Source organism: Gymnoscopelus microlampas, assembly GCF_963454915.1.
Source record: "Gymnoscopelus microlampas genome assembly, chromosome: 5".
NCBI lineage: Eukaryota > Metazoa > Chordata > Actinopteri > Myctophiformes > Myctophidae > Gymnoscopelus > Gymnoscopelus microlampas.
Window position 1 is genome coordinate 55,887,601 of NC_139942.1, and position 13,086 is coordinate 55,900,686.

Below are 13,086 nucleotides of genomic sequence, written 5' to 3' on the forward strand. Positions count from 1 at the left end.
TTTTTGAATAGCCAAAGAAATCTAAAGTGACACAGACGCGTTCCAGGTCTTAAAGGGTTTAAGTCATGATGAGATCGACACATTGAAACGTATGAGTCACCAGCACACCAAAATACACCATGATGCCATTCCCCAAATAATATGCAGCCATATTATTTCTAAAGGGAGCCCGTTGCAACCCTGTAAAACCCAAACTCCTCTCAAAGTGAACCCATTGCAGCATGACTTCACCCCGTCGGCACGCTAACACGTCCTTGGAGCTGTGATGTACAGTAATGGGGTGCAGAGGCACGCCGCCCGGAGGAAGGGAATTGAGAGACAGTGTGGCCCCGAAATAACCCATTTAGACCTTGAGGCCCATTCTGCCAAAATGCCTTTCTAAATCAGTAGTTCTCACACTTTCAAGATTTTTCAAAAATGCTAAAAAGATGTGTAAGCACAAAGTGATCGCATCTCTGTCATTTTAGATTTCTTTGTCTATTCAAAAATAGCAGATATACAAGCTCATAGCGCGGCACCGAGTGCCGCGCTATGAGCTTGTATATCTGCTATTTTTTTTTTTATGGAAATGTGTGCAAATCTTTGAATATATATATTTTTAAAGGGAACATTTGTGAAATATTTTGTTCCAGGGATGCCCCAGAAGCACAGATTTGAGTTGAGTTTTTTCAAAAATAGCAGATATACAAGCTCGTAAAATGACACAGATGCGTTCCCGGCTTTAATGGGATAATAGCTGCTGTCAGAGGGGCCTTACAAGTTTTTTTTTTTTTTTTTTGACAACACCTCCTCCGACCCAATTATTCCGCCGTCATCCGATGCAGGTGTCACAAATAAAGTGAAGCCCCCCCCCATACCCCCCCAGCAGTGTAAGCAACACCTTTAATTAGAAGGGATCGAGGGGGTTATAAGAATAGAATGTAAAAAAAAAAAAGGTTGCACATCTGCCTTACTTGAAGCCCCGGCGGCATTAACTTGATCAAAGGGAAACGATGATTCCAGGAGACATTACAAAATAACAAATTAAAGAAAATGTTGACAGCCTGTCCTCAACAGGTCTTGTAGCCGGAGGAGATTTTGTATGTCGGCGTTATAACTTAAGCCTGATTTATACGTTGTCATAACGACGACGAAATAGCCAATCTAGAAACGCATCGCGGATGTGATGCGTTGTGAGCTTGTAGATCGGCTATTTTTGTCGTACGACAGAGCATGAATCACGCTTGACCGACAGACGCTGAAATACTCCAGCATGGTTTAGCTCAGTGGTTTATATTGAAAGTAGTTTCCATAGAAAAGCTAAAGGATTTAACTTTTGTTAAAGTGCGACACAAAAAAAAAGAATCCCCGAAAAATCCCTGAATCACAAAGTTCTGCCAGACTCATTTAAAACAGACAAACTAATGGACAGGGAGCCAGTATACGGCAAAGTATTGGCTACTTTCATTGTGTGTGTGTGCGTACGTACTGTTTGTACAGTATGTGCTTGTGTGTGTGTGTGTGTGTATGCATGCATTCTGTGTGTATGCAGTAATTGTAGTGTGCACGCATGTACTCTTTAATGTATGATGGGGTGTGCATCGTGTGTGTGCTCCTGTGTGTTTGTTGTGGTTACGTTGTGCTTATAGGCCACGCCTAACCTGACTCTGCCAAAGGGGGCGGTAGTGAGTTCACAGGTTCACAAAACAGCCTCCATCTGGGATCGCTCAGATATTGGAGTATACAAAAAGAACTACTGCTGGCGCAGCTACTATACGTCATGTAGACACGTCAATATGATTGGTTGGAGTTAGCACGCCCAGACGATGATAGACAGACGGTCGCATCCAATCACCTGCCAAGTACTTTGAAAAAACGAACTGCCGTCTTGCAGCGGTTGGGCTACCGAGGTCCCAGATGGAAGTAGGATGCGAAACAAGTGTGTGAAGCAAGCATCTTCAGTCTGGCGGAGTCGGGTTATGTCAGGCCATGGTCTAAGAGGGGCTGAGCTCACGGCTGAGCCTTTTTACGGTCTGTCTGTCTTTCAATTTCAATCAGGGCAGACAGGCCTGGCGTTAGTCGATGTGGTGTTGCTATAATATCTCAACTTCGGCCTGTTATGTTATGTTATGTTATGCTAGCTGACTTAAAGTCTAATTCATACTTCATCCAATGACAAAATGACTCGTATTCATTTGAGTGATGGCTGACAGTCCAGTTTGATTGGCGTGTGTAGGAGATTTTAAACCCTCATTCTAAACGGGCCGGTGAAATGCAGGATGACAAGCGGAGGCTGAGACGCTTCTGAAAGCTTTTCACGGTTTGAAATCTGATATTATGGATTTGTTGCCTGTGACTTTCACAGCGTGGTATGGCACGGTACGGCCCTATGGCGAGGGAAACGCTGTCTCAGTTCTCGCAATCTTCCAAAAAAAAAATAGGAGTTTTTTTTTTTTAAACATTGTGTAAACTTTGTGCAAATCTTCACATATGTATTTGGCCCATGGACCCCAATCTCAAAATATTTTGTTTCAGGGACCCCCCAGAAGGAGAGATTTGAGTTACACATATTCGCTTTAAAAATATATGTTCAGAGATTTGCAAAAACATGATTTTTCAAAAAAAATTGCTGAATAAAATAATTTTTAAATGACACAGATGTGTTTCCGGATTGATTGGATTAAAAGGGATAGAGGAGTAGGAGTAGCCAAGAGGAGAGATGAGAGGGGAGTTGATGAGGGTAGGGGAGGAGAAGGAGAGGATAGGCGAGGAGAGGAGACCAAAACTCTCCTCTCCCTCTGAACTTAAGTTTTTCACTTAGGCCAATGTATTTTCCCCTCTTCCTGCTCCCTCCAGTCTCAACATTCACGGTGACACCCTTCAAAGGTACCACCCTTATCTCTGTGCCACCCAGCCCTGGCAGAGTCACACCCTTCAAAGGTACCAACCTTATTATCTCTGTGCCACCCAGCCCTGGCAGAGCTTAAACCCCCCAAAGGCCACTGTTTGGTGTTTGATGTAGCCGGTTGCTTTTTTCATGAGCGCTAAATCCAGTTCAGACTTGTTTGTAAAGTGTGTAGTTGCAAAGGCTCTGTACGTGTGTGTGCCAGGGACGTCACAGGCTCTCAGAAGGTGGGGGGATGGACTTTCGGTGTACTATACCCCTTATTTTATACTTTGGCTATTCAAAAATAGCAGATATACAAGCTCACCGAGTGCCGCACTATGAGCTTGTAGATCTGCTAGTTTTGGAAAAAATAGATCTGCTATTTTTTGCAAATCTTTTGCATATCATTTTTTTCAAGCGAACATGTGTAACTGTCAAATGTAAACAAATTTTGTATTAAAAAAATGTTTTTTTTTGGGGCGGATTTTGTTCCTTTTTTTCCCCGGTGTTTTGGTTACTTTATTTAGGTTGTAGGGTTAGGTTATTTAATTCTTATTTTTGCCTGATTTTACCGATTTATTATCAAAAAATATATATATATATATTTTTTTTTTCAAAAAGTGGGGGGTATGAAATCACGGATGTGTGTGTGTGTGTGTGTGTGTGTGTGTGTGTGTGTGTGTGTGTGTGTGTGTGTGTGTGTGTGTGCGTGTGCGTGTGTGTGTGTGTGTGTGCGTGCGCATGTGTGTGCATGCACGCAGTTCACCCTTGCATGAGCGTTTCTGTGTGTCAGTGCCATATGTGCAGTGGTGGAAATCACGTGTTTTTGAAAAAAATGAATAATAATATAATTTTTTTTTAAATTTTCAGAACCCAAGATATCATTATCTGAAGATTTTGCTGCTCCATTCACTCCTTATTACTGAAAAAGGCTGTATCTCGGCTCCTAAGCACTTTTTTTTTCACTATGAATTTTTGGCCCAGACATGCTATGTTCAACATCAGACAATTAATGTCAACAAGGTCGTGATGACTTCGTTGAATTCATTGAAGTATGAATACTTTTACTAAAGAAAAAATAAAGAGTGCTTTTTCCACCACTGCAAGTGTGTGTTTCCGTCTGTCAGTGCCTTACGTGTGGTGTGGGAAAAAGTACTCAAATTCTCTACTTAAGTAAAAGTACCAATACTGCAATATAAAAATACTCTGTTACAAGTCCAGAATTCAAAATTGACTTGAGTAAAATATGTACTTCAAGTACCAAAAGTAAAAGTACTAAATATTTGAAAATAGCCGATCGACAAGCTCACAACGCGTCGCGATGCGACGCGTTGTGAGCTTGTCGATCGGCTATTTTCAAATGGCCTAGGTATAAAATAGGTTTGATGTATGTGGTTAATGTATGTTTCATTATATCATAGTTTATATCTGAAAAGTAACTAGTAACTAAAGTGTTCAAATAATTGTAGTGGAGTAAAAGTACAATATTTGCCTTTGAGATGTAGTGGAGTAGAAGTAAACATATTGGAAATTGGAAATACTCAAGTAAAGTACAAATACCTCAAAATTGTACTTAAGTATAGTACTTAAGTAAATGTACTTAGTTACTTTCCACCACTGCTTACGTGTGATTTGGGGAGTTTGGACGAGAAATATGGAGTGCAATCACTGCTTCACATGCTTTCTTTGTCTCTCTCTCTCTCTCTCTCTCTCTCCTCCATCATTGCAGCAGGCTCCCCGCGCAGCCCCCTGAACAAGACCACCCTGACCCTGATCAGCGTGGTCAGCTGTGTGATTGGCCTGGTCTACTCCTCCCACATGTCCTGCAGCCTATCGGTGCGGGTCATCCTCCACGTCCCGGAACACCTCATCGCCGACGGTGAGCAATCCAATCAAAATCCATCCATATCTCATCCTCTATGCTGATGATGCTGATGTTGCTGAAACTATGGGTCCTCTGTGACAGCCCCCGCCCCCCCCCCCCCCCCCCCCCCCCCCCCCAGGGGGGCTGTGCTGGCATTTCTCTCCCTCCCCCATCCCCCCCGTCCCCCCCTCAGTGAAAGAGTGCCCGTGTTCAGTGGTTGAAGTTACCGTTTCATCTTTGCCTGCCCCGGCCACCGCCCCAGTGGTGTATAAAGTAACTAAGTACATTTACTCAAGTAATGTACTTTTGTTTAGGTGTTTTTTGTACTTTTTAACCACTACAGATATTTGAAAACTTTAGTTACTAGTTACTTTGTTGATGATAAATGATTACATTATAAAACATACATTAACCACTTTAGGCCTATTTTGTAGCTAGGCTATTTGAAAATAGCAGATCTACAAGCTCACAACGCGTCGCATAGCGACGCGTTGTGAGCTTGTAGATCTGTTATTTTCAGACATTGTAATACTTTTACTTTTGGTACTTTAAGTACATTTTGATACCAATACTTTTGTACTTTCCCCCCCCCCCCCCCATCTCCCATGGTAGACCACACAACAGATGTGCCCTCAAAGCATCAGAGCACATTGAGGGCAGGTCGTAGTGACCACCCACAGCCCCCCGCCCTCTCCATCACTCCTCCTCCTCCACCGTAGCAGCACTGCCTTTCTGAAGTGTTGAACCGCCTCGCTAATGAATTTCAATGTAGCGCCTGCAGGGCAGAGAGGGGAGAGAGAGAGGAAAAAAGGCCCTCACTGCCTGCGGGGGCCCCGAGCGCTGGCTTGGGCTCCTGGTGGCTCATTGGCATTTTTCAGCAGCAGTCACACAGGAGTGAGCCGGCAGTCCAGATATATTATCCCATTGAGACCCGGGAACGCATCTGTGTGTCATTTTAAGATTTCTTTGGCTATTCAAAAATAGCAGATATACAAGCTCATAGCGCTATGTGCTTGTATATCTGCTATTTATGAAAAATTGCAAATCCTTAAATATATATTTTTAAGTGAACATTTGTAACACAAATCTTTGCTTCTGGGGGGATTCTACAAATGTCTTCTAAAACGTATGTTTCTATATCAGTGGTTCTCAAACTTTTACATGTCAAGGACCCCCAAAAATGTGTTTTGCCGCAGATCCCCATCTCAAAATATGTTGTAATAGGGACCCCCCAGAAGCAAAGATTTGAATCAAACATTTTTCCTTATCCCAAATGTATTCAAATATTTTGCACACATTTTCACAATTAAAAATAAATAAATTGCAGATCTACAAGCTCGTATCGTGGCACTCGGTGCCGCGCTATGAGCTTGTATATCTGCTGTTTTTGAATAGCCCAAAGAAAACCTTAAAAATGACACAGATGCGTTCCCGGCTTCAATGGGTTATAGACTGTGACCAGCCTCACTCATCTATCATTTGGAGGGTTTGATTTGATTTCGCCGAGCTGCCGCCGCCGCGGTATTCCGGTGGTATGCTGCGCTGCGCTGCGTTGGACGGCCCTGCCAGGGAGATATTAACATTCCGGGGGGGAGACGTTGTCCGCGGGCGAGGCGAGGCGAGGCGGGTTGGAACTTTTTGAAAGGAGGAGATGAAAGATGGCGAATTCGCCCGTTGAATTACAAACCTGTGGCATCGATTTAGAAACGTTTCCGTAAATGTCTCCACCAACCAACCAACCCCCCCCCCACCACATCATTCTGATGTCTCTGAGAATCTGATGGAAATCTGGATCCTTCCCACCGGGGAGAGAGAGAGGTTATTTATACCAAACAGCTGTGCATGTGTCTACTTTAACCCTTTAAGACCTGGAGCACATCTGTGTCATTTTTAGATTTGAGCTAAAAAGCATTATTTTTATACACGTACACTTTGGCTATTCAAAAATAGCAGATCTACAAGCTCATAGCGCGGCACCGAGTGCCGCGCTATGAGCTTGTAGATCTGCAAAAAAATATATATTGTGAAAAAGTGTGCAAATCTTTAAATATTTATAAATTTTTAAGCGAACATTTGTAACTCAAATCTTTGCTTCTGGGACCCCCTGGAACTAAATATTTTGAGATGGGGGTCCACGGTCAAATATATAGTTTTGGAAAAAGTTTGAAAACCACTGATATTATAGCAAAACATATGTTTTTTCTTAGGATTTTTGTTAGGATTTAGAAGGCATTTGTAGAAGCAAAGATTTGAGTGAAACATTTTTGCTTTAGAAATTCCATGATTTTTCAAAAAAAATAGCAGATCGTGCCGCGCTATGACCTTGTAGATCTGCTATTTTTGAATAGCCCAACAAAATCTAAAAATGACACAGATGCGTTCCAGGTCTTAAAGGGTTAAAACATGCACGCCCAGTCACACCTTTCTGCTCGTCTTTTCACTTCAGGGAAATAATGTATCTTATGTGGAAGGCAGAGACAGACAGCCAGTGGTAGAAAGAGTACTCACATTTCTTAAGTAAACAAAGTATCAATACTGCAATGTATAGAAATATTCTGTTACAAGTAATCATCTGGGTAATCACAATTGACTTGAGTGAAAGTACACAAGTAGTGGTATCAACATATACTTGATGTACGAAAGTAAAAATACTCATTATGCAGAATGTCCCATTTCACAAGTCTTCAAATGTATAAACATCTTTTGAAAATAGTAGATCTGCAAGCTCACAATGCGTTGCTATGCGACACATTGTGAGCTTGTAGATCGGCTATTTTCAAATGGCCAAAATGTATGTAGTGCTGAAGTGGTTAATGTATGTTTTGTAATAAGGATCAAGATCTGCAAAGTAACTAGTAACTAAAGTTTTCCAATCATTGTAGTGGAGTAAAAGTACAATATTTGCCTCTGAGATGTATGTGGAGTAGAAGTAAAAGTACTGAGAATTGCAAATACTCCAGTAAAATAAAACATATATTAAAACATGTACTTAAGTACAGTACTTGAGTAAATGTACTTGGTCGCTTTACAATGCAGACAGCAAAGGAGAAGACTAAATTGTCTTGAGGCCCATGCAACGTGTAAATAACGTTTGTCCTCCATATTCAGAGTTTTGACACCACACCTCCTTGGGCAGACAGACTGTACTTCACCCGTTCTGACCCTGTTAAAGTAATTACAGTTTGGCCGGCCCCGGGCTTCATTTGAAGAGTAGAGATATGATATTATTATGCTGCTGAAAGCACTTCTTTTCTCATCTGGCTTTAAAACAACTTCATTCCAGCCTCTCTCATCTTGTCTGGATAATACAGTGCAGATAATGAAGGGTCGTGTGCCCTGGGGTGCTCCTTCCATTCCGACATCTCACCACTCCGACTAGTGGCTTCCGCGTGCGGTTAAGGTTAGGGTTAGGGTTAGGTATAGGGTTAGTCAACGTCGGAAAGGCGACATGTCGGAAAGGAGAAATGCACCCGTGTGCCCTCAGACCTTAGGAAAACTTCACCGATGTTCAAAATGAAAGGGGTAGTTCACCCAAAAAAAGGTATCCTACTATAATTCTAGTAACCTCTGTCTGTCCGTCCGTCCGTCCGTTTGTTTGTAGTGGTGTCACTACCCGGTTCTCCTCAGTGGCTGGACCAATTGCTCTGATTTTGCACACAGCCATTGACCATTACCATCTGAACTTAACTGTGAAGCCCGTTTTTCAATTTCATCAAATCTCAGCTTCTTATTAGCGTTTATGTGTCAAACAATGTCGCCTCCCGGGTTGCCATATCATGTGCGCATATCCCCCCACGGATGCGTCGACCGGGTATGGTCTAGTAAGCTGAATTCCGATACCCACAATCTCGACCGCTCACTCCCACTCGGTCACTCCAGCTTGACCCGGAAATAGTTTGGGCCCAATTGTTCCTTTGCTTCTTGGAGGAGGTGAGTGGAAGAGCCGAGTCGGCTCTCCGAGTCCGCATGGAGCAAGTGTACATCAAGTGTAGGCTCAACCACTCTCCACATCTCCTCGCGGAAGACTTCCGCATCACATGTGCACGTTTTTTTTTTCTTTTCCTTCTCCCGTGACGTATACATGGTATAGGCACTGTTTACATTGAGGAGAGAACACGCCCCCAGCGCCCACAGCGTCCCTGGCAGGAATCGAACCCAGGACCGTCTAGCTATGAGGCGACAGCAGGGACGTGCACAGATAGACTCTAGGTGGCGCTAGAGCACCTGCCCTTTTCCCTCTTGACCAGAAGTGCCCTTTTTTTCTTCAGTTTACAGCAGGGGTCTTCAACAGGGGGTCCGGGGCCCCTAGGGGGTTCTCAGAGTTACTACAGGGGGTCCGCCAATTCTTTATGTGATATGATTGTTCTTTTTACCATAACCACTCGAAACCTAGCATCCCTTTTCTGAGGAGAACTTTAGCCAAAAATAGCAGATCTACAAGCTCACAACGCCTCGCGCTGCGAGGCGTTGTGGGCTTGTAGATCGGCTATTTTTGGCAAAGAGGTAATAGGTGTAGAGGGAAAAAAGAGCAGACCAAGTCAACAAAAAATAGTATAATTTACTTGAGCACCTGCCCCTCAAAATGTCTGTGCACGCCACTGGGCGACAGCGCTACCAACTGTGCCACCACCGTGCCCCCCTCAGACAAAGAAGCAATCTTAATCGTTATTTGCAAATGTGTCACAGCATTCTACAGTATATGATCATTAAAAAAGTTGTGCAAAGCAAATACATTATATTTAGACTGTCTCTTGTTAAAATAGCAGCCATTTTATTTTATCATCACGCAGTACGCTGGCATTTGTAGTTTGCAAATCTTCTTATCCTTATCCAATTAGAGAAGAGAAAGATAAGTCCCTAAATAATAAACAGTCTACTCCTGCTGTTTGATTGAACCTTTAACATCATCATCCTAACAAGCTCGCCGCAGAATATCTAACTGACAGAAAAGGAGAAAACGTCTTCCCCATGGTGCTGTTATAGCATCTTACTGCAGGGCAGGCAGTCACTGTTATGCCCTAGCTGTTTATCACTCCTAAACAAAGTTAGATATGCATCGTTAAAATATATCTGGCACTTTGAATATGTATGTGTAACTGTCAAGGTCAGATTCCACTCTTGGCTGTCCAGATATGCAAAAAACAAACACAAAATAAAAGTGCTCCTTAATAAAAGAGCACAGGTCTCCGCCAGGTCAGGTAGGTTATTGTTGGCCAGCAATGTTCGGAATTTGCAAATCAGGATGGAATCTGAGAAATCTGACGGATCCGTCTTGAACACTAGACTATAGAGATAATGTGTACCGGTTTACGTGATACTAGAACAAACTTTGGTTTGCTAAAATCTGCGTCCCTCTCTGAATGGCCCGTGTTTGTCGGGGGGGGGAGTACTCACATTTTTTACTTAAGTAAAAGTATCAATACTGCAATGTATAAGTACTCTGTTACAAGTCCAGAATTCTGAATGTACTAGAGTGAAAGTACAAAAGCATTGGTATCAAAATGTACTTAAAGTACCAAAAGTAAAAGTACTAAAATGTTTGTAAATAGCAGAAGTATAGCTTGTAGATTGGCTATTTTCAAACAGCCTATATATGTATAAAATAGGGCTAAAGTGGTTAATGTATGTTTTATAACGTAATCATTTATATCAACAAAGTAACTAGTACTAGGTTGAGAAACACCAATAGAAGAACAACAAACCACCAACAAAAAGCTTTATTGTCATGATATTTATGCTTTTGATAACTGCTTTTTTAAAACCACACATAAAAGTTTATATTCCCCTGCACAGTCCAGCTCAGAGGCTATCGCTCGTGTCATTGTGCTACAGGGCAGAACACTGGTCACCCAATCCATAGACTTGCACACATCGGCACTCGGTGCCGCTCTATGAGCTTGTAGATCTGATATTTTTTGAATAGCCCAAAGTATAAAACAATGTATAATGTGTTCTTGGATTGAATGGGTTATACTCACCTCAAGACTCCATAACACTAGCTGATCAGTGGTGCAAAGTAACTAGGTAGATTTACTTAAGTACTGTATTTAAGTACAATTTTGAGGTATTTGTACTTTACTTGAGTATTTCCAATTTCCAATACTTTTACTCCTACTTCACTACATCTCGTATCCAAATATTGTACTTTTCTCCAATACAATTATTTGAACACTGTAGTTACTAGTTACTTTGAATATTTTGATTATTATTACAATACATACATTAACCACTTCAGCCCTGTATACATTTTGGCCTTTTCAAAATAGCAGATCTACAAGCTCACAATGTGTCACATCGCGACGCATTGTGAGCTTGCAGATCTGCTATTTTCAAAATATATTTATATACATTTGAAAACTTGAAATGGGACATTCTGCATGATGAGTACTTCTACTTTTGGTATTCATCAAGTACATTTTGATGCCAATACTTTTGTACCTTTACTCAAGTACATTTTGAATTCCAGACTTGTAGTACTTGTAACAGAGTATTTATATATCGCAGTACACTTTTACTTAAGTAAAACATGCAAGTACTTTTTCCACCACTGTAGCTGACATACTGCAACTCATATCTTTACACACACACACACACACACACACACACACACACACACACACACACACACACACACACACACACACACACACACACACACACACACACACACACACACACACACACACACAGCAACACACATCTGGCATAAACAGCAATGCTGCAGCAATCTGAATGATTCATGGTGTTGCGGGCGGTAATTGGTTATTGTAGCATTGATTAAAAACCACCGCCCTCGGTAAGCTTGTCTGTTTGTGGAATAAAGCTGACCTGTGCCCGTTGCCCGCTCCCACAAACGGTGTACTAATTAACCACTCCTGCTGTTTCGGGGTTGCGTTTTGTCTCTGTGTGTTTGTCGAGGTCGGCACTAATATTGCTGTTACTGTGAAACTTTTCATCTGTGACCGTTTTCAGAAGGTCATTTTGTGTTGCTCCTAGGCAGTGGTGGAAAAAGTACTCAAATGTTTTACTCAAGTAAAAGTATCAATATTGCAATGTAGAAGTACTCTGTTACAAGTGAAAGTCCGGAATTCAACATTTACTTGAGTAAAAGTACAAAAGCATTGGTATCAAAATGTACTTAAATACTTCAAATAATTGTAGTGGAGTAAAAGTACAATATTTGCCTCTGAGATGTAGTGGAGTAGAAGTAAAAGTATTGAAAATTGGAAACACTCCAGTTAAGTAAAAGTACCTCAAAATTTTACTTAAGTACAGTACTTGAGTAAATGTACTTATTTACTTTACACCACTGCTCCTAGGAAGCTTTGGGGTTTAATGCTGTTTCATCCACAGATGGTGCAAAGCAAAAAAGCACTCCATGTGCAATATTTATATTTATATGATATCAATACCAGAGATATTACATTTACATTACAGTCATTTAGCAGATACTTTTATCCAAAGCGACTTACAATAAGTGCATTCAACATAGGTAGGCAAGAAATCTACTAATCACCAGACAGGGACGTGCACAGATAGACTCTAGGTGGTGCTAGAGCACCTGCCCTTTGCCCTCTTGACCAGAAGTGCCCTTTTTCCAGTTTACAGCAGGAGTCTTCAACAGGGGGTCTGGGACCCCTAGGGGGTCCTCAGAGTTACTACAGGGGGTCCGCCAAATCTTTATGTGATATGATTTTACCATAACCACTCGAAACCGAGCATCCCTTTTCTGAGGAGAACTTTAGCCAAAAACAGCAGATCTACAAGCCCACAACGCCTCGCGCTGCGAGGCGTTGTGGGCTTGTAGATCGGCTATTTTGGCAAAGAGGTATAGGTGTAGAGGGAAAAAAGAGCAGACCAAGTCAAAAAAAAAAGTATAATTTACTTGAGCACCTGCCCCTCAAAATGTCTGTGCACGCCACTATCACCAGAAGTCTTAAGTGCATTCTCTTCTAAAACAAGCAACTAAAAGTATACCTAGCGCTAAGGTAAAAGTGCAGTATATCAGCTACCTGCTTTCATAAACAGATGAGACAAATAGGAAAATCAAATGAGCAAGAGCTAAAACAAAGTGTATCGACTAAACAAGATCCAATAAAACTCTCTCCTCCTAAAGAGTTTGTACAACTAGTTAACAACAAGTAGGCAAGGCGAAGAGGAAGGGTAGTGTTTCCTGTGTAGAGATATATGCCAAATGTGCAGCTCCCGGTGTTTTGTTTTTAATCATATCGGGCTCAAATGTTATCAAAGACCAAACAATGCCTCTCTTCCCTTCCATCCATCATACCTAGGCCTGTCACTATTATATCATTTTACTTGACCATTAATTGTCGCTCAAATAATTGTGATTAACAAC

The 13,086-nt window shown here is 41.7% G+C and overlaps 1 protein-coding gene across 1 annotated transcript in view; it reads left to right on the forward strand.

Moving 5' to 3' along the window:
• The window catches only part of astn1 (astrotactin 1), a gene marked incomplete at both ends in the record, with an annotated part of 706,990 nt that overhangs the window by 193,595 nt on the left and 500,309 nt on the right, over window positions 1-13,086 (forward strand). Inside the window, one exon of the mRNA XM_084058603.1 lies at window positions 4,596-4,745. Coding sequence (XP_083914729.1) covers window positions 4,596-4,745 — 150 coding nt within the window. The remainder of the gene's footprint in view (window positions 1-4,595; window positions 4,746-13,086) is intronic.